The sequence below is a fragment of the Vulpes lagopus genome, chromosome 21, assembly GCF_018345385.1.
Source record: "Vulpes lagopus strain Blue_001 chromosome 21, ASM1834538v1, whole genome shotgun sequence".
NCBI classification, from domain to species: domain Eukaryota; kingdom Metazoa; phylum Chordata; class Mammalia; order Carnivora; family Canidae; genus Vulpes; species Vulpes lagopus.
The window spans coordinates 177,776-196,711 of NC_054844.1; the positions used below are offsets into that span (position 1 = coordinate 177,776).

An 18,936-nucleotide genomic window follows, 5' to 3' on the forward strand; every position below is an offset into this window, starting at 1 on the left:
AAATTGGAACAGAGCTGATTTAGGAGTGAACATAATGAACTTGGGGACTATGTGACAACATTTGGTAGGAGGTCAATACATTGGTCTGGAGCTCAAGTGTAATACCTGGACAAGAGATACAGATTTGGGTGTCTTCAGTTTGAAATGACTGTTGAAACCACAAGAATTAATGAGATGAAAATTTGAAAAATGGAAAACAGAAAGAATGAATTTTTTTGTTTTTTTATATAAATTTATTTTTTATTGGTATTCAATTTGCCAACACATAGAATAACACCCAGTGCTAATCCCATCAAGTGCCCCCCTCAGGGCCCATCACCCAGTCCCCCCACCTGCCACCCACATCCCCTTCCACCACCCCTACTTCATTTCCCAGAGTTAGGAGTCTCTCATGTTCTGTCCCCCAGAAAGAATGAAAGTAAAACTAAATTCCACTTTCCGAATCTGGGAAGGGAAACAGGCATTCAGATCCAGGAAATAGAGAGATCTCTCCCTAAAATCAATAAAAACCGTTCAGCACCTCAACATTTAATAGTTAAGCTTGCAAATTCCAAAGATAAAGAGAAGATCCTTAAAGCAGCAAGAGACAAAAAGTCCCTGACTTTTATGGGGAGGAGTATTAGGGTAACAGCAGACCTCTCCACAGAGACCTGGCAGGCCAGAAAGGGCTAGCAGGATATATTCAGGGTCCTAAATGACAAAAACATGCAGCCAAGAATACTTTATCCAGCAAGGCTCTTATTCAGAATAGAAGGAGAGATAAAGATCTTTCAAGACAGGCAGGAACTGAAAGAATATGTGACCTCCAAACCAGCTCTGCAAGAAATTTTAAGGGAGACTCTTAAAATTCCCCTTTAAGAAGAAGTCCAATGGTACAATCCACAAAAACAGGGACTGAATAGATATCATGATGACACTAAACTCATATCTTTCAATAGTAACTCTGAGCGTGAATGGGCTTAATGACCCCATCAAAAGGTGCAGGGTGTCAGACTGGATAAAAAAGCAGGCATCTATTTGCTGTCTACAAGAGACTCATTTTAGACAGAAGGACACCTACAGCCTGAAAATAAAAGGTTGGAGAACCATTTACCATTCAAATGGTCCTCAAAAGAAAGCAGGGGTAGCCATCCTCATATCAGATAAACTAAAATTTACCCCGAAGACTATAGTGAGAGATGAAGAGGGACACTATATCATACTTAAAGGATCTATCTAACAAGAGGACTTAACAATCATCAATATATATGCCCGGAATAGAGCTGCCAAATAAATCAATCAATTAATAACCAAAATTAAGACATATATAGATAATAATACATTTATACTTGGTGACTTCAATCTAGTGCTTTCTACACTCGATAGGTCTTCTAAGCACAACATCTCCAAAGAAACGAGAGCTTTAAATGATACACTGGACCAGATGGATTTCACAGATATCTATAGAACTTTACATCCAAACTCAACTGAATTCACATTCTTCTCAAGTGCACATGGAACTTTCTCCAGAATAGACCACATACTAGGTCACAAATCAGGTCTGAACCTATACCAAAAGATTGGGATCGTGCCCTGCATACTTTCAGACCATAATTCCTTGAAATTAGAAGTAAATCAAAACAAGAAGTTTGGAAGGACTTCAAACACGTGGAGGTTAAAGACCATCTGGCTAAAAGATGAAAGGGTCAACCAGGAAATTAAGGAATTAAAAAGATTCATGGAAACTAATGAGAATGAAGATACAACCGTTCAAAATCTTTGGGATACAGCAAAATCAGTCCTGAGGGGGAAATACATCGCAATACAAGCATCCATCCAAAAACTAGAAGGACCTCAAATACAAAAGCTCACCTTACACATAAAGGAGCTAGAGAAAAAACAGCAAATAGATCCTACACCCAGCAGAAGAAGAAAGTTAATAAAGGCTCAAGCAGAACTCAACAAAATCGGGACCAGAAGAACTGTGGAACAGATCAACAAAACCAGGAGTTGGTTCTTTGAAAGAATTAATAAGATAGATAAAGCATTAGCCAACCTTATTAAAAACAAGAGAGAGAAGACTCAAATTAATAAAATCATTAATGAGAAAGGAGAGATCACTACCAACACCAAGGAAATACAAACGATTTTAAAAACATATTATGAACAGCTATATGCCAATAAATTAGGCAATCTAGAAGAAATGGACGCATTCCTGGAAAGCCACAAACTACCAAAACTGGAACTGGAAGAAACAGAAAACCTGAACATGCCAATAACCAGGGAGGATATTGAAGCAGTCATCAAAAACCTCCCAAGATACAAGAGTCCAGGGCCAGATGGCTTCCCAGGGGAATTCTATCAAACGTTTAAAGAAGAAATCATACCTATTCTACTAAAGCTGTTTGGAAAGATAGAAAGAGATGGAGTACTTCCAAATTCGTTCTATGAGGCCAGGATCACCTTAATTCCGAAACCAGACAAAGACCCCACCAAAAAGGAGAATTATACACCAATATCCCTGATGAACATGGATGCAAAAGTTCTCAACAAGATACTAGCCAATAGGATCCAATAGTACATTAAGAAGATTATTCACGATGACCAAGTAGGATTTATTCCTGGGACACAAGGCTGCTTCAACACTCATAAAACAATCAATGTGATTCATCATATCAGCAAGAGAAAAATCAAGAACCATATGATCCTCTAATTAGATGCAGAGAAAGCATTTGACAAAATACAGCATCCATTCCTGATCAAACTCTTGAGAGTATAGGGATAGAGGGAACATTCCTCAACATCTTAAAAGCCATCTACGACCCCACAGCAAATAACATTCTCAATGGGGAAGCACTGGGAGCCTTTCCCCTAAGATCAGGAACAAGACAGGGATGTCCACTCTCACACTTCTATTCAACATAGTACTAGAAGTCCTAGCCTCAGCAATCAGGCAACAAAAAGACATTAAAGGCATTCAAATTGGCAAAGAAGAAGTCAAACTCTCCCTCTTCACCGATGACATGATACTGTACATAGAAAACCCAAAAGCCTCCACCCCAAGATTGCTAGAACTCATACAGCAATTTGGCAGTGTGGCAGGATACAAAATCAATGCCCAGAAGTCAGTGGCATTTCTGAATACTAACAATGAGACTGAGGAAAGAGAAATTAAGGAGTCAATCCCATTTAAAATTGCACCCAAGACCATAAGATACCTAGGAATAAACCTAACCAAAGAGGTAAAGGATCTATACCCTAAAAACTATCGAACACTTCTGAAAGAAATTTAGGAAGGCACAAAGAGATGGAAAAAATATTCCATGCTCATGGACTGGCAGAATTAATATTGTGAAAATGTCAATGTTACCCAGGGCAATTTACACGTTTACTGCAATCCCTATCAAATACCATGGACTTTCTTCAGAGAATTAGAATAAATTATTTTAAGATTTGTGTGGAATCAGAAAAGACCCCGAATAGCCAGGGGAATTTTAAAAAAGAAAACCATAGCTGGGGGCATCACAATGCCAGATTTCAGGTTGTACTACAAAGCTGTGGTCTTCAAGACAGTGTGGTCCTGGCACAAAAACAGACACATAGATCAATGGAACAGAATAGAGAACCCAGAAGTGGACCCTCAACTTTATGGTCAACTAATATTCGATAAAGGAGGAAAGACTATCCACTGGAAGAAAGACAGTCTCTTCAATAAATGGTGCTGGGAAATTGGACATCCACGTGCAGAAGAATGAAACTAGACCACTCTCTTGCACCAGACACAAAGGTAAACTCAAAATGGATGAAAGATCTAAATGTGAGACAAGATTCCATCAAAATCCTAGAGGAGAACACAGGCAACACACTTTTTGAACTTGGCCATAGTAACCTCTTGCAAGATACAGCCATGAAGGCAAAAGAAACAAAAGCAAAAATGAACTACTGGGACTTCATCAAGATAAGAAGCTTTTGCACAGCAAAGGATACAGTCAACAAAACTAAAAGACAACCTACAGAATGGGAGAAGATATTTGCAAATGACATATCAGATAAAGGGCTAGTTTCCATGATCTATAAAGAACTTATTAAACTCAACACCAAAGAAACAAACAATCCAATCATGAAATGGGCAAAATACATGAACAGAAATCTCACAGATGAAGACATAGACACGGCCAACATGCACATGAGAAAATGCTCTGCATCATTTGCCATTAGGGAAATACAAATCAAAACCACAATGAGATACCACCTCACACCAGTGAGAATGGGGGAAATTAACAAGGCAGGAAACTACAAATGTTGGAGAGGATCAGGAGAAAAGGGAACCCTCTTGCACTGTTGGTGAGAATGTGAACTGGTGCAGCCACTCTGGAAAGCTGTGTGGAGGTTCCTCAAAGAGTTAAAAATACATCTGCCCTACGACCCAGCAATTGCACTGCTGGGGATTTACCCCAAAGATACAGATGCAATGAAACGTCAGGACACCTGCACCCTGATGTTTATAGCAGCAATGTCCACAATAGCCAAACTGTGGACGGAGCCTCGGTGTCCATCAAAAGATGAATGGATAAAGAAGATGTGGTTTATGTATACAATGGAATATTAGCCATTAGAAAAGACAAATACCCACCATTTCCTTCGACATGGATAGAACTGGAGGGTATTATGCTGAGTGAAATAAGTCAATCGGAGAAGGACAAACAGTGTATGTTCTCATTCATTTGGGGAATATAAATGATAGAAGAAATGGGTAGGAATTATCAGAAAGGGAGACAGAACATGGAAGACTCCTAACTCTGGGAAACGAACTAGGGGTGGTGGAAGGGGAGGAGCCGGGGTGGTGGGGGTGAATGGGTGACGGGCGCTGAGGGGGGCACTTGACGGGATGAGCACTGGGTGTTATTCTGTATATTGGCAAATTGAACACCATTAAAAAATAAATTTATTATTTAAAAAAATAAAAATAAAAATAAATACTATGGGCAGCCTGGGTGGCTCAGTGGTTTAGCACTGCCTTCAGCTCAGGGCCTGATCCTGGAGACCCGGGATTGAGTCCCATGTCAGGCTCCTGGCATGGAGCCTGTTTTGCCCTCTGCCTGTGTGTGTGTGTGTGTGTGTGTGTCTCTCTCTCTGTGTATCTCATGAGTGGATAAATAAAATTTTTTAAAAAACTAAATACCGGGACCTCTGGTGGCTCAGTGGTTGGGCCGGCTGCCTTTGGTTCAGGTCATGGTCCCAGGATCTGAGATCGAGTTCTGCATAGGGCTCCTGCGAAGAGCCTGCTTCTTCCCCTGCCTATGTCTCTGCCATTCTCTCTCTCTCTCTCTCTCTCTCTCTCTCTCTCTCTCTCTCTCTCTCTCATAAATAAAAAAAAACTAAATACCAATAAAAGGATGGGCAGGGAAGGATCCAGCAATGTAGTAAGAAACCCTAGGAGGAAAGCCTAGAGTAGATTTTGAAGGAAAGTACGATCAATAACAGAATATTACAAAAAGATCAAGTAAAGAAAGTATCCGTTAAATTTAGCAGTAAGTCATTCTACTTCCTCAAATTTCAGATGGGAGATAATTTTCTGTGAAAAGGGAATAGTGGTAGGAGAGACAGAGTTTTGACTGATTGTGAGCAAGATCTCCACATTAGTCAGGAATACTTTATTCTTCTATCTGAACATAGTCAAATATTGTCCCTAACCTGCGACTTTGAAATGCAATCAGTGAGGGAGACAGGGGTTGGTGAGTGTAGTGCAAATGAAGCTAAGTTACCCAAAAAGGAGAGCTCAAATTATCCTCTATTTTCACTTGGGAACTTTATGCTAGATTTTTTTAATGCAGGGCAATATCTAGATCTGTTTACAAGAAATACAAGGATAAAGGTACATGTTAAATAACACCAGTCAGCAAATTCTGGATATATATATAAAAAAACCTTCAACCAAATAAATTGCAATGGCAAGAAAAGGAAGGGAGAGAAACTTAAGGAAAAAGAAGAAAGAAAAGCAGGTATGAAGAGAGCAAAGGAGGGAAAGAGAGGAGGAAGAAAGGATGGAAACAAACAAATGCAAGTGTAGCCCTTGTTGGGATCTGTATTTAAACAAACCAACCTATTGGGCACAGAAATCTAAATATTGACTGGGCATCAATGATATTAAGAAAGTAGGACATGCACTGTTGGTGGGAGTGAAAACTGGTACAGCCACTGTGGAAAAACAGTATGGAGGTCTCCCAAAAGGTTAAAAATGGAACTATTCTATGATCCAGTAATCACATTACTGGGTATTCACCCCCAAAAATACACAAACACTAATTCAATGGGATATATGCACCCCAATGTTTATAGCAACATTATTTACAATGGCCAAGATATAGGAGCAGCCCAAGGATCCATCCTTTGATGAATGGTAAAGATGTGGTGTACACACACACACACACACACACACACTGGAGTATTACTAAGCCACAAAAAGGAATGAAATCTTGCCATTTGCAACAATATAGATAGAGCCAGAGAGTATAACGCCAAGTGAAATAAGTCAGTCAGAGAAAGAAAAATGCTGTATGATTTCACTTATGTGTCGAATTTAAGAAACAAAACAAATAAGGAAAAAAAGCGGAGAGACAAACCAAGAAATACACTCTTAACTATAGAGAACAAACATACGGTCACCAGCAGGAGAGGTGGGTGAGTGGGGACGGGTGAAATAGGTGATGGGGATTAAGAGTACACTTATTACAATGAGCCCTGAGTAATGTACATAATTGTTAGATCACTGTATCATACATCATAAATTAATATATCACTATGTTAACTATACTGGAATTAAAATTGAAAACTTGATAAAAAAATTATATGATAGAATTGGTTACATTTAGAAAAAAGAGATCTCATTCTTTAGAAATACATGATGAAATACTTCAAATGAAAGAGCACAGTGATCAGGACTTGCTTCAAAATAATCCAATAGGGGTTTGGAGAAAGAGGATGAGGATGTTGGCAAGAAAGATTGGCAATGGGTTTTGATAATGGTTTAAGCTGCTTGACGGACATGGGAATTCATTGTAGAATTTCTCACAACTTTGATATGTATTCAAATTGTCCATAGCCATGTTTTTTTAAGTGGAAAAAAATTTAGGATATTATTTCATCTGTTTTTTTAAATTCCACATATGAGTGAAATCATATGGCATTTGTTTTTCTCTGACTGATTTATTTTGGTTAGCATAATACGCTCTAGTTCCATCCAGAAGAACAGAGGGGAAGGGAAGGAAAAATAAAATAAGATAAAAATAAGCAGGTAAATCATAAGAGACACCTAATTCCAGGAAACAAACTGAGGTTTGCTGGAGGGAAGACGGGTGAGGGGATGGGATAATTGGGTGAGGGCATTAGAAGGACATGTGATGTAAGGAGCACTGGGTGTTAAATGCAACTCATGAATCACTAAATTCTACCCTGAAAGTAATAATATACTATGTTAACTACATTGAATTTATATTTAAATAATTTAATTTGAATTTAAAGAATTTTTAAGAGATTATTTCATTAAGATATACTTCACAGTGCAGAAGTAGAAAGAAGAAAAACTCAAAGGACAAAAAATGAGAATCTTATGAAATGTATATGCACTGAATAGGTGAAGAAACTGTCATATAGGAACTATTATATTATTAGGTCTCAATTTTTATTTTTTATTTTATTTTCTTAATTTGAGTTCATTTAATTAACATATAATCTATTATTACACTATATGTTTCAGATGTAGAGTTCAGTTGCATATAATACCCAGTGCTCATTACATCATGTGCCCTCCTTACTGCCCATCACCCAGTTACCCCATCACCCTCACACCCACCTCTCCTCCAGCAGCCCTCTGTTTCCTAGATTTAACACTCTCTATGGTTTGTCTCCTTCTCTAATTATGTTTTGTTTTTCCCTCCTTTCTGTGCTGCTCTGCTTTCTTTTTTTTAATTTATTAATTTACTTTTCTATATATTTTTTATTGGAGTTCAATTTGCTAACATATATAACACCCAGTGCTCATCCTGTCAAGTGCCCCCCTCAGTGCCCATCACCTAGTCACCCCCCACCCACCTCCCTTTCCACTACCCCTTGTTCGTTTCCCAGAGTTAGGTGTCTCCCATGTTCTGTTACCCTCACTGATATTTTATTTCTTAAATTCCACATTATGAGTGAGATCATATGATAATTGTTCTTTCTCTCATTGACTTATTTTGCTTAGTATAGTACCCTCTAGTTCCATCCATGTCATTGCAAATGGCAAGATTTCAATTTTTTATGGCTGAGTAATATTCCATTGCGTGGATATACATACATCCCATCTCTTTATCCATTCATGTGTTGCTGGACATCTGGGCTCTTTCCATTGTTTGGCTATTGTGGACATTGCGGCTATAAACATTGAGGTGCAAGTATCCCTTTGGATCATTATGCTTGTGTCCTTTGGCTAAATACCCAGCAGTGCAATTGCTGGGTCATAGGGTAGCTCTATTTTTAACTTTCTGAGGAACCTCCATACTTCCATACTGTTTCCTAGAATGGCTGCCCAGGTTGCATTCCCACCAACAGTGTAAGAAGGTTCCCTTTCCTCTTATCCTCACCAATATCTGTTGTTTCCTGACTTGATCATTTAGGCATTCTGACTGGTGTGAAGTGGTATGTCATTGTGGTTTTGACTTATATTTCCCTGATGCTGAGTGATGCTGAGCATTTTTCATGTATGTTGTAGGCCTCATTTTAAAAATACTATGGTTCTACATAAAGACTCCTAACTCTGGGAAACAAACTAGGGGTGGTGGAAAGGGAGGAGGGCGGCAGGTGGAGGGCAATGGGTGACAGGCACTGAGGGGGACACTTGATGGGATGAGCACTGGGTGTTATTCTGTATGTTGGTAAATTGAACACCAATAAAAATTAATTTATTAAAAAAATAAAAATAAAAATAAAAATAAAATAAAAATAAAAATAAAAATACTATGGTTCTAGAGCATGAATACTGTATATATATATATGCTAAATGCTACATTTAGTAAATTCTGTATTAATGTATTAACTAAATTCTGTATTTATATACATGTATATATATACAGAATATATATTAATATATAATTAATATATAAATACAGAATTTAAATACATTAATACAGAATTTACTAAATGTAGCATTTCAAACCTAAGAAAATATATTTATGTCATATTTTTTCTCAGAATTTCCCAGTAAGTTATTAGCTCAGGACAACTAAATTCAACTTTATTTTGATTGAATTTGGCCTAGTGAACTGGCTCTTTTGTTATGATCCTCAAAGTGGGCATCAGCTGTTTTAAGAAGAAAGTTAGGTTGGTACTGTGTTTAGAACCCAAGATGTTGTGCTTATATATATATATATACAAATATATATATTATATGTCTTATTTTTTTTATTTTTTTATATGTCTTATTTAAGCTGAAGGTCCTGAATTATGGGTTCCTTCCCTTCCTCAGTGCTGTGAGGGATATGAATAAAACCCAATATTTAGAAATAAGGTCTTTTGATTTTTAATTTAAATTAAATTAATTAACATATAGTGTATTATTATTAGTTTCAGAGGTAGAATTTAGTGATTCATCAGTTGCATATAACACCCAGGTTCATCACATCACATGCCTCCTTCATGCCTGTCACCCAGTTATCCCATCCCCCTACCCACCTCCCCTCCAGCAACCCTCAATTTGTTTCCTAGAGTTAAGAGTCTCTTATGGTTTGTCTCCTTCTCTGATTTCATCTTACTTTCTTTCTCTCTCCCTTCCTCCATGATCCTCTGTTTTGTTTCTTAAATTTTACATATGATTGAGATCATATAATTATCTTTCTCTGATTGACTTATTTCACTTAGCATAATACCCTCTAGTTCCATCTGCATCATTGCAAATGGCAAGATCTCTCTCTCTTTTTTTTTTTTTGGTGGCTGAGTAATATTGCATTGCATATATACCACATCTTCTTTATCCATTCATCTGGCACCTGCACCCCAGTGTTTATAGCAGTAATGTCCACAATAGCCAAACTGTGGAAAGGGCCCAGATGTCCATTAACCAAAGCCTTTTGGATATTTTTTTTAAAATATTTTATTTATTTATTCATGAGAGACAGAGAGAGAGAGGCAGAGACACAGGCAGAGGGAGAAGCAGGCTCCATGCAGAGAGCCCAACGTGGGACTTGATCCCAGGACTCTAGGATCATGCCCTGGGCCAAAGGCAGGCACCAAACTGGTGAGCCACCCAGGCATCCCAGACTTTTGAATCTTAAGAGAAAAGCAGCTGTAAACAGCAAATGTTGGTGATAGTAGTATGGTGATAACAACCCATCACTGTTATTCAAGAAAACATAGATTTCCATCATTAAAATACTGTTTAAAAAAAATAAATGTTTCTTGAGCATATGAATATGTTTTATGAATCACACCAAGCAGCTGCTGGTGAGTTTTCCTCCCTGTATGTACCCCAAGCACAGCCAATAGAGGCCATGATTTATGAGACGCTATAATAACACAGATGAGATGTCCAAAAGTGCTCTGTTGAGCAGGTGACTTCAAGCACCTTAGGGGAAGAGAGGCAAAATCAAGCAAAGGATCTGAAGAGATGGAGGATAGAGGGGAATTAAGGAGTTTCTCACCTGTTCCTCAGCATCATAGAGGTCTTCCTCCATCAGAAGGACCTGACTTAAATCCAAGCTCTGTGGGAAATAGAGTGAGTGGCAGATTTTTTCTGTCCGTGAATTCCTGATGGAGAACCGCAAGAGGTGGATTGTCAAGGTCTGGGGTAAATGGGTCAGCTTCAAGACCTGAAAAAGCAAAATTACTGTGGAGATGAAACCCTAAGGTACTTGAAATAGGTAGGTTTAGAGAAATATCAGGGCCGATGGTGTGTTCTTCTTCCCCACAAAGGATTGGAATGATATAATACAGTTAAGGGCCCCCTTCTGCTGAATCTGTTGAGCAGCCCACAGAAGGCATGAGCAGCCCTAGTGTTCTGCACAGGAACCAGAGCCCAGGGGAACCACAGAGTCTGCTCTAGAGAGTCAGTCTAACCTTGCATGTAAAACTCTGCCTCCTGATCTCGGACCTTCTCTTATCTTTTAAAATGCTCTGCCCCTCTCAGTGATGGGCCTCTGAAAGTCAGAGGCCCCAGATTCCAGATATTAGCCAGATATACTTCCTCCCTCAACCAACACATGGGACCCTCAAGGCCTCTGAAGACTCTATCAGGAAATCCACTAAAGGCAACCCCAGATTAGGGAAGCTTCTGGTTTCAGACAGTGAGTACCTGTTTCCCACAAGTCTTCTTCCCACATTTCTCACAGAAGCATTTGCTTTTGCCTGATAACTCCCTGGGCTGGAAGAAACATCGAAGGGCATCCTCCTGTCCCAAGAGATCAAGAAAAAGCAGAGAGGATATTTACCATCTAGAGTACATCCCCTCACCCTACAGATAAGGATTTAAGTTTCTTTCTGGTTCTTTCCATGTACCCTCTTAACACCTGGCCCAGTGTAGTGCATGTGGCAGGATCCCCCAAAGTACCTACTGATTGGAAGGAAAAATAGAAGGGAGCACTTGCTAAGGTAGCAGTATGAGGAAAGGAAGTAAAAGGAAACAAATTTTATTTCCACCAAATCAAAGGAGAAACTTAGAACTGTGCAAAGGAAATAGAAATTACTTTTTAAAAGGCAACAGTGATTAAAGAAGCAAGGGCACATTGGCAGCACTGGGTGTATGGAAACAGCAAATTAACCAAGAAAAATCCCTCACCAGTGTTTTCAGAGGTTTTGAGTCCATATCAAAAAGAGGAAGGGGGAGGGTCAGCATGCTACTGTTTCTGCTCCTCTCCACAGTACATTCAAGGCAAACCAAGGACTCCTTCACCCGAATTGTATACAGAGCCTTCAGCCTCTCTACCTGTTAATAGAGAGGAGGTGAGAGGAAAGAAGGGTACAGAGCCATAAACAAACCAGGTCAGGTCAATTTCCAGAAATGGTAGCCAGCAGACAGAAGCTCCAAAAATGGCAGCCACTGATGTTCTTTGCTCTTTGAAAAGGAGCAAAGTAATAACAGTAATAGTAGTACGGAATTGTGATAAGCATTTTATGTGGATTTCTCTTTTAATCCTCTCTATACATTATATTAATGATTGCTGAATGAGCTAAATGAACAGCATCTTAAACTTCTGAGTTCTCTGATTCTAGTATCTCACCAAGTCCACATCTGTGATTTGGTCCTTAATTAGGTTCCAAACTGTGAGGTAGAGTTGAGCAGCATCATGCTGGACAAACACTGGCCAAAGAGAAAAATAACAGCCCGATCAGTGAGATCACCAGGGACATTTTTCATGCATACCCTTGTGCCATAGCTACCTAGATGTACATGAACACTCATCACTTTGTCCTCTCCTAGCCTCCCCTGCTTTAGTTAGGCACTAAAAATGAAAAATAAGCTTGTTATTTATTTTTTAGAACTCCTGTTAAAACTTAAAATCCAGTCCAACTGCATCACAGAAGTTTCCTTTCCACTGACTGGTCAACCATGCCTACTGGCCTCTACTGGGGGACCTAGCCAGATAAAAACAACATTCAATAGTGGATTCTCTCCTATTCCAAGCCAAGCCGGCACTCTAATTGGACTCTAGTGGCCACTTGTTTCTCTGTACCTTTATTTAATCTCTTTTTAATTCCCCAGAAATTGAGCAGTTTCCCAAAACTCATATCTGACCCAGGTCTTCCCCAAAGGTATCTAGGAGAACAGGAAAGGAAAGAACCATCTCAGTGTTGATGCTGGCTAAGAGGAAACAGGAATGAAGCAGTGAATTCTCCATATGTTATATAAATAAATGTAAGCCCAAAAGACAGATGTAAATGAATTTCTGTCATTGAAAAGAAACATAGGACGACAAAGAACATGAAAAACACACTGAGGACTATTTTACAAAAAGACGGATGTCTGCCAACATGCAAAGATATTGCAAGAAAAGGTAGTTCCTGTAAATGTATTAAATATTCATATCATCTATCTCAACACCATTTTATTACTTCCTTCATGATACCACAGTTTGTACTTAATGCTTTTGGATTTCATTTTGCTTTATTTTACTCTTGTTTTGGCCTTTCTCTTCGCTAAACTAAAGCTTCATTGATACAAAGACTCTATCATCCGCCTTATATCCTTATCTACAGAACCAGCACAATACCTGGCACACAATAAATATGAGCTGAATGAATTAATTAATTCATATTTAAAGGTAACAATCCCCAAACCTAAAGACAAACAGAGTGGAACTAGGATTGAACTATGCTGTCTCCAGGAATTATTTGCAGAAGGCTACCTACCACAGAGCCAACACTGAACATAAAGGAAGTTAGATCACCTTGCCATATGAAGACATTTTGCCTCATCTGACCATACCAGAGCCAAGAGTCCTGATTCATCTAAAAAATAAAGGGTGTTATTCTGTATGTTGGCAAATTGAACACCAATAAAAAATAAATTTATTATTAAAAAAAATAAAGGGATGGTGCACCGGGGTGGCTCAGTGGTTGGGCATCTGCTTTCAGCTCAGGTCATGATCCCAGAGTTCTGGGATCAAATCCCATATCAGGCTCCCCACAGAGAGCCTGCTTCTCCCTCTACCTATGTCTCTGCTTCTCTCTGTGTGTCTTTCATGAATAAGTAAATAAAATCTTTTTTTAAACTAAAAAAATTAAAAATATAGGGATATTTGCCCAATCCATAATTTACTTAACACCTGTTATGTGCAAGGCATTGCAATTGCTAGAGAAAGTCACTGTCCCCAAGAAACCTATATTCTAGGTTCTTGTTCTAGTGGACAAGTATCCATTAAGTCTTAATTCAAAGAATAAGAAAAATTCCCAAAGTATATAAACTACTATGAAAAGCTGTATTAAAGTGAGAATACAACTGGAATGGTGGAGTGAGGATCTCTATAAATCTACTCCTCCAAAAAAGCAATGAAAATGCTGGCAAAAAAAATGTCAAAATCAATTTTTCAGAACTCTGAAAATTACCTAAAGGTTTACAAAAATCCTAGGAATATTTATTCAACAAACACTGCAGAACCTAAGTAAGAAGAACAGGATTTGAGACTTTTCAACCTGGCCAATTTCCATTTCCTTCTTCCCAGCTCTGTAGTAGCCTTGAAAACAAGAAAACTTGCCATCATGAAAACTGTTAACCGGAAGCCTTGTGACCAGAAAAAGGAGTAGACTGGGGCTGGAGTTCCTCAAAAAGCCCCATACTGAAAACATTTTTATTTTTTGACCTGTCTTGCAGCTTCATGGAAAAGCCCCATTTGAAGAAGTTTGTCATTATTTGACCCAACTCAAAGCTTTGAGCCCTATCCCCACGGTATTTGTGGAAAAAAAGTCAATGATAATTAATATTGTGACTGCCTAAGGCTGTAATACCAGTTGGGACAAAAAAAGAGTCTGGCTGAAACTTAAAAGATGGTTGTGGGAACTGAGATGTCCATAGGGAACTTCTAGAAGTTCTGACATATTTCTGGTGATCTAGAAGGCCTTTTGCATGCCTCAGTAAGACCTGAGAAGGTCTCAGTCTCTCATATTTGGCTAATATTGACAATGCAAGCAAGAAAGGCAGGCTAAAAGTGTCACAAACAGCCTGAGCTTTGAAGGTAAGCCCCACTAGACACACAGAGTTCCTCATCAAAGACTGGAAGACTCACTGGTTCAAAGCATTTTTAAAAAATCTCTGACCAATCATTAGGTGACATTAAGCTAAACAGACAAAATCTTTAGTGGCCACACACTATAGGGAACATAACCTTTACAAAATTAGTCCAGGAGAGTCACTAAACAATAGCAACGACAAAAATAATAGCAACAACTCCATTCTGGGGGTTTCTTATTTCCACTGTTGCCACTGTTGTCCAAAATGTTTAGTTTAAAAAAAAAAAAAAAATGTTTAGTTTTTAACAGAAAATTACAAGACACAATAAAACAAAAAAGTATGGTCCCTCCCACACACACACACACGAAACAATCAGTAGAAATTGTCATTGAGAAGATCCAGATGTTAGTCTCACTAGACTTTAGATTAATTATCATTATATGTTCAAAAGAACTAAATAAAACCGTATCAAAATAACTAAAGTATGAAACAATGTCTCACCAAATGCAGAATATCAATAAAGAAAAAAATTATTTAAAAGAATCAAAATAGAAATTCTTGAGCTGAAGAATACAATGACAGAAATGAAGAGTTTGCAAGAGGTGGTCAATAGCAGATTTGAGCTGATGAAAAAAGAATTATCAAACTTTGAAAACAAGTCAATTGAAACCATACAGTCTGAAGAATAAAAATAAAAATGAATGAGGACAAATAAACAGAGCATCCAACAGGCTCAGTAATTAATTCTACCAAACATTTATGGAACAAATTATACCAGTTCTCAAATATATATATTTCATTTATATGAAATATATATATGTATGAAATATATATATATAAAGGTCAATCACTTTCCTATATTATCAGCAATGAACAGAGGAATTTTCAATTAAAAGCACAGTATTGGAAGGGGAATAAAGGGAAAGGAGATAAAATGAGTGAAAATATCAGTGAGGGTGACAAAACATGAGAGACATCTAACTCTGGGAAATGAACAAGGGGTAGTGGAAAGGGAGGTGGGTGGCGATTTGGGGTGACTGGGTGATGGGCACTGAGGGAGGCACTTGGTGGTATGAACATTGGGTGTTATGGTATATGTTGGCAAATTGAACTCCAATAAAAAAAAACATTAAAAAAGCACAATATTGTTAACATTAGAACCCATGAAAATGAAATACTGAGTTATAAATCTAACCAAATGTGTACAAGATCTATATATGAAAAACCACAAACTCTAATGACAGAAATCAGAAGAATTACATAAAAGGAGAGATACCCCATGTTCATGGATAAGAGAACTCAATATTGTCAAGATGCCAGTTCTTTCCAACTTGATCTATGCACTCAATGCAATTCCAATCAAGATCCCAGCAAGTTATTCTGTGGATATTAACAAAGTGATTATAAAGTTTATTTGGAGAGGCAATCACAGAATAGAAGACACAATATTGAGGGAAAAAACAAAGTCAAAGAACTAATTCTGAACTTAGAATAAAGTGTCAGTAACTAAAACAATGTGGGATCAAAGGAATAAAACAGAGATCCCAGGAATACACCAACATAAACAACATCGACTGCTCTTTGACAAAGTAGCAAAGGCAATACAATAGAACAAAGATAGTTTTTCATCAAATGGTGCTGCAATCCTGAATATCTACATGCAAACAAATGAATCTATACACAGACTTTACATCCTTCAAGAACACAAATTCAAAATGTATAATAGACTTAAATGTAAAATGCAAAACTACAAAAGTCCTAATATAATACAGGAGAAAAATCTAGAAGACCTTCTGTTTTGTGATTACATTTTAGATACTTTTTGGCTAAAACTCCAATGTACAAGCAATAAAAGAACGAAGCAATATACTGAACTTCATTAAAATTAAACATTTCTGCTCTGTGAAGGATACTGTCAAGAACATGAGAAGACAAGTCATGGACTGAGAAGAAATATTTGTAAAAGGCCTGATAGAACATAAAGACTCCTAACTCTGGGAAACGAACTAGGGGTGGTGGAAGGGGAGGAGGGCGGGGGGGGTGGGGATGAATGGGTGACAGGCACTGAGGGGGGGCACTTGACAGGATGAGCACTGGGTGTTATTCTGTATGTTGGCAAATTGAACACCAATAAAAAAAAATTTATTATTTTAAAAAAGCCTGATAAAGGATTGTTATCCAAATATACAAAAAAACTCTTCATATTCAACAATAAAACATAAAAACCAACCTAATTATAAAATGGATAAGAAACCTGAATAGACACTTCACCAAGAAAGATATATACAAATGGAAAATAAGCATAAGAAGCAGGGCTTGGCATATGTCAATGACAAATCACAAGTTAAAATAATGAGACACCTCTACAAACCTATCAGAATGGCCAACATTTAAAACATCAACATAATATTAAAAGTCCAAGCCTCAGCAATCAGACAACAAAAAGAAGGAAAAGGCAAATTGTCAAAGAAAAAGTCAAACTCTCACTCTTCACAGATGACATGATACTGTATGTGGAAAACCCAAAAGTCTCCACCCCAAAATTGCTAGAATTCATACAGCAATTCAGCAACATGGCAGGATACAAAATCAATGCACAGAAATCAGTGGCATTTCTGTACACTAACAATGAGGCTGAAGAAAGAGAAATTAAGGAATCGATCCCATTTTCAACTGCACCAAAATCCATAAGACACCTAGGACTAAACCTAACCAAAGAGGTAAAGGATTTATACTCTAAAAACTACAAAGTCTTATGAAAGAAATTGAGGAAGATACAAAGAAATGGAAAACATTTCATGCTCATGGATTGGAAGACTAAATATTGTAGAAATGTCTGTGCTACCCAGGGCAAATTACAGGTTCAATGCAATCCCTATCAAAATACCATGGTCTTTCTTCACAGAGTTGGAACAAATAATCTTTAAGGTTTGTATGGAATCAGAAAAGACTGAATAGTCAGAGGAATATTGAAAAAGAAAACCGATGCCAGGGGCATCGCAATGCCAGATTTCAAGCTGTATTACAAAGCTGTGATGGTCAAGACAGTGTGGTACTGGCACAAAACAGACATATAGAACAATGGAACAGAATAGAGAATCTAGAAATGGATCCTCAACTCTGTGGTCAAATAATCTCTGACAAAGCAGGAAAGAATATTCAATGGAAAAAAGTCTGTTAAGCAAATGGTGTTGGGAAGACTGTACAGCCTCATGCAGAAGAATGAAACTGGACCATTCTCTTACACAAAGATAACACCGACACAAAGATAAGCTCAAAATGATGATAGACATAATGTGAGACAAGAATAAAACCTAGAAGAGAACAAAGGCAGGGACTTCTTTGACCTCAGCCACAGCAACTTCTTGCTAGACTCATCTCTAAAAGCAAGGGAAACAAAGGCATAAAGAACTATTTGAACTCATCAAGATAAAAAGCTTCTGCACAGCAAAGGAAAGAGTAGACAAAACCAAAAGAGAACCTACAGAATGGGAGAAGATATTTGCAAATGGCATATCAGATAAAGGGCTAGTATCCAAGATCTATAAAGAACTTATCAAACTTAACACCCAAAACACAAAAAATCTAGCAAGGAAATCAGAAGACATGAACATACATTTCTCCAAAGTAGACACAAATGGCCAACAGACATGTCAAAGAATGTTCAGCATCACTCAGCATCAGGGAATACAAGTCAAAACCAAATGAGATACCACTTCACACCAGTCAGAATGGCTAAAATTAACAAATCAGGAAACAACAAACATTGGTGAGGATGTGGAGAAAGGGGAACCCTCTTGCACTGTTGGTGGGAATGCAAGCTGGTGCAGCCACTCTGGGAAACAGTATGGAGGTTCCTCAAAGAGTTAAAAATAGAGCTACCCTATGACCCAGCAATTGCACTACTAGGTATTCACCCAAAGAACACAAACATAGGGATCCAAAGGGGCACCTGCACCACAGTGTTTATAGCAGGAATGTCTACAATAGCCAAACTACGGAGAGAGCCTAGGTGTCCATCGGCAGATGAATGGATATATATGGAATGGAATATTACTCAGCCATCAAAAAATGAAATCATGCCATTTGCAATGACATGGACACAACTAGAGAATATCATGCTAATAGAAATAAGTCAATCAGAGAAAGACAAATATATGATCTCACTCATATTTGGAATTTAAGAAACAGAGGAGCATAGGGGAAGGGAGGGGAAAAAAACAAGACAAAATCAGAGGGCAACAAACCATAAGAGAGTCTGAAAT

The 18,936-nt window shown here is 37.9% G+C and overlaps 1 protein-coding gene across 6 annotated transcripts in view; it reads right to left on the minus strand.

Moving 5' to 3' along the window:
* Positions 1-18,936, minus strand: part of USP18 (ubiquitin specific peptidase 18) — a 71,710-nt gene that overhangs the window by 13,315 nt on the left and 39,459 nt on the right. For 5 of the 6 annotated variants that reach the window (XM_041736674.1, XM_041736672.1, XM_041736677.1 and 2 more), the window contains 4 exons: positions 12,225-12,304; positions 11,783-11,929; positions 11,300-11,395; positions 10,650-10,817 (listed from right to left, as the gene is read on the minus strand). In XM_041736674.1, the coding sequence (XP_041592608.1) occupies positions 10,650-10,817; positions 11,300-11,395; positions 11,783-11,929; positions 12,225-12,304 (491 nt within the window). The remainder of the gene's footprint in view (positions 1-10,649; positions 10,818-11,299; positions 11,396-11,782; positions 11,930-12,224; positions 12,305-18,936) is intronic. The other variant, XM_041736676.1, reaches the window with a different exon arrangement.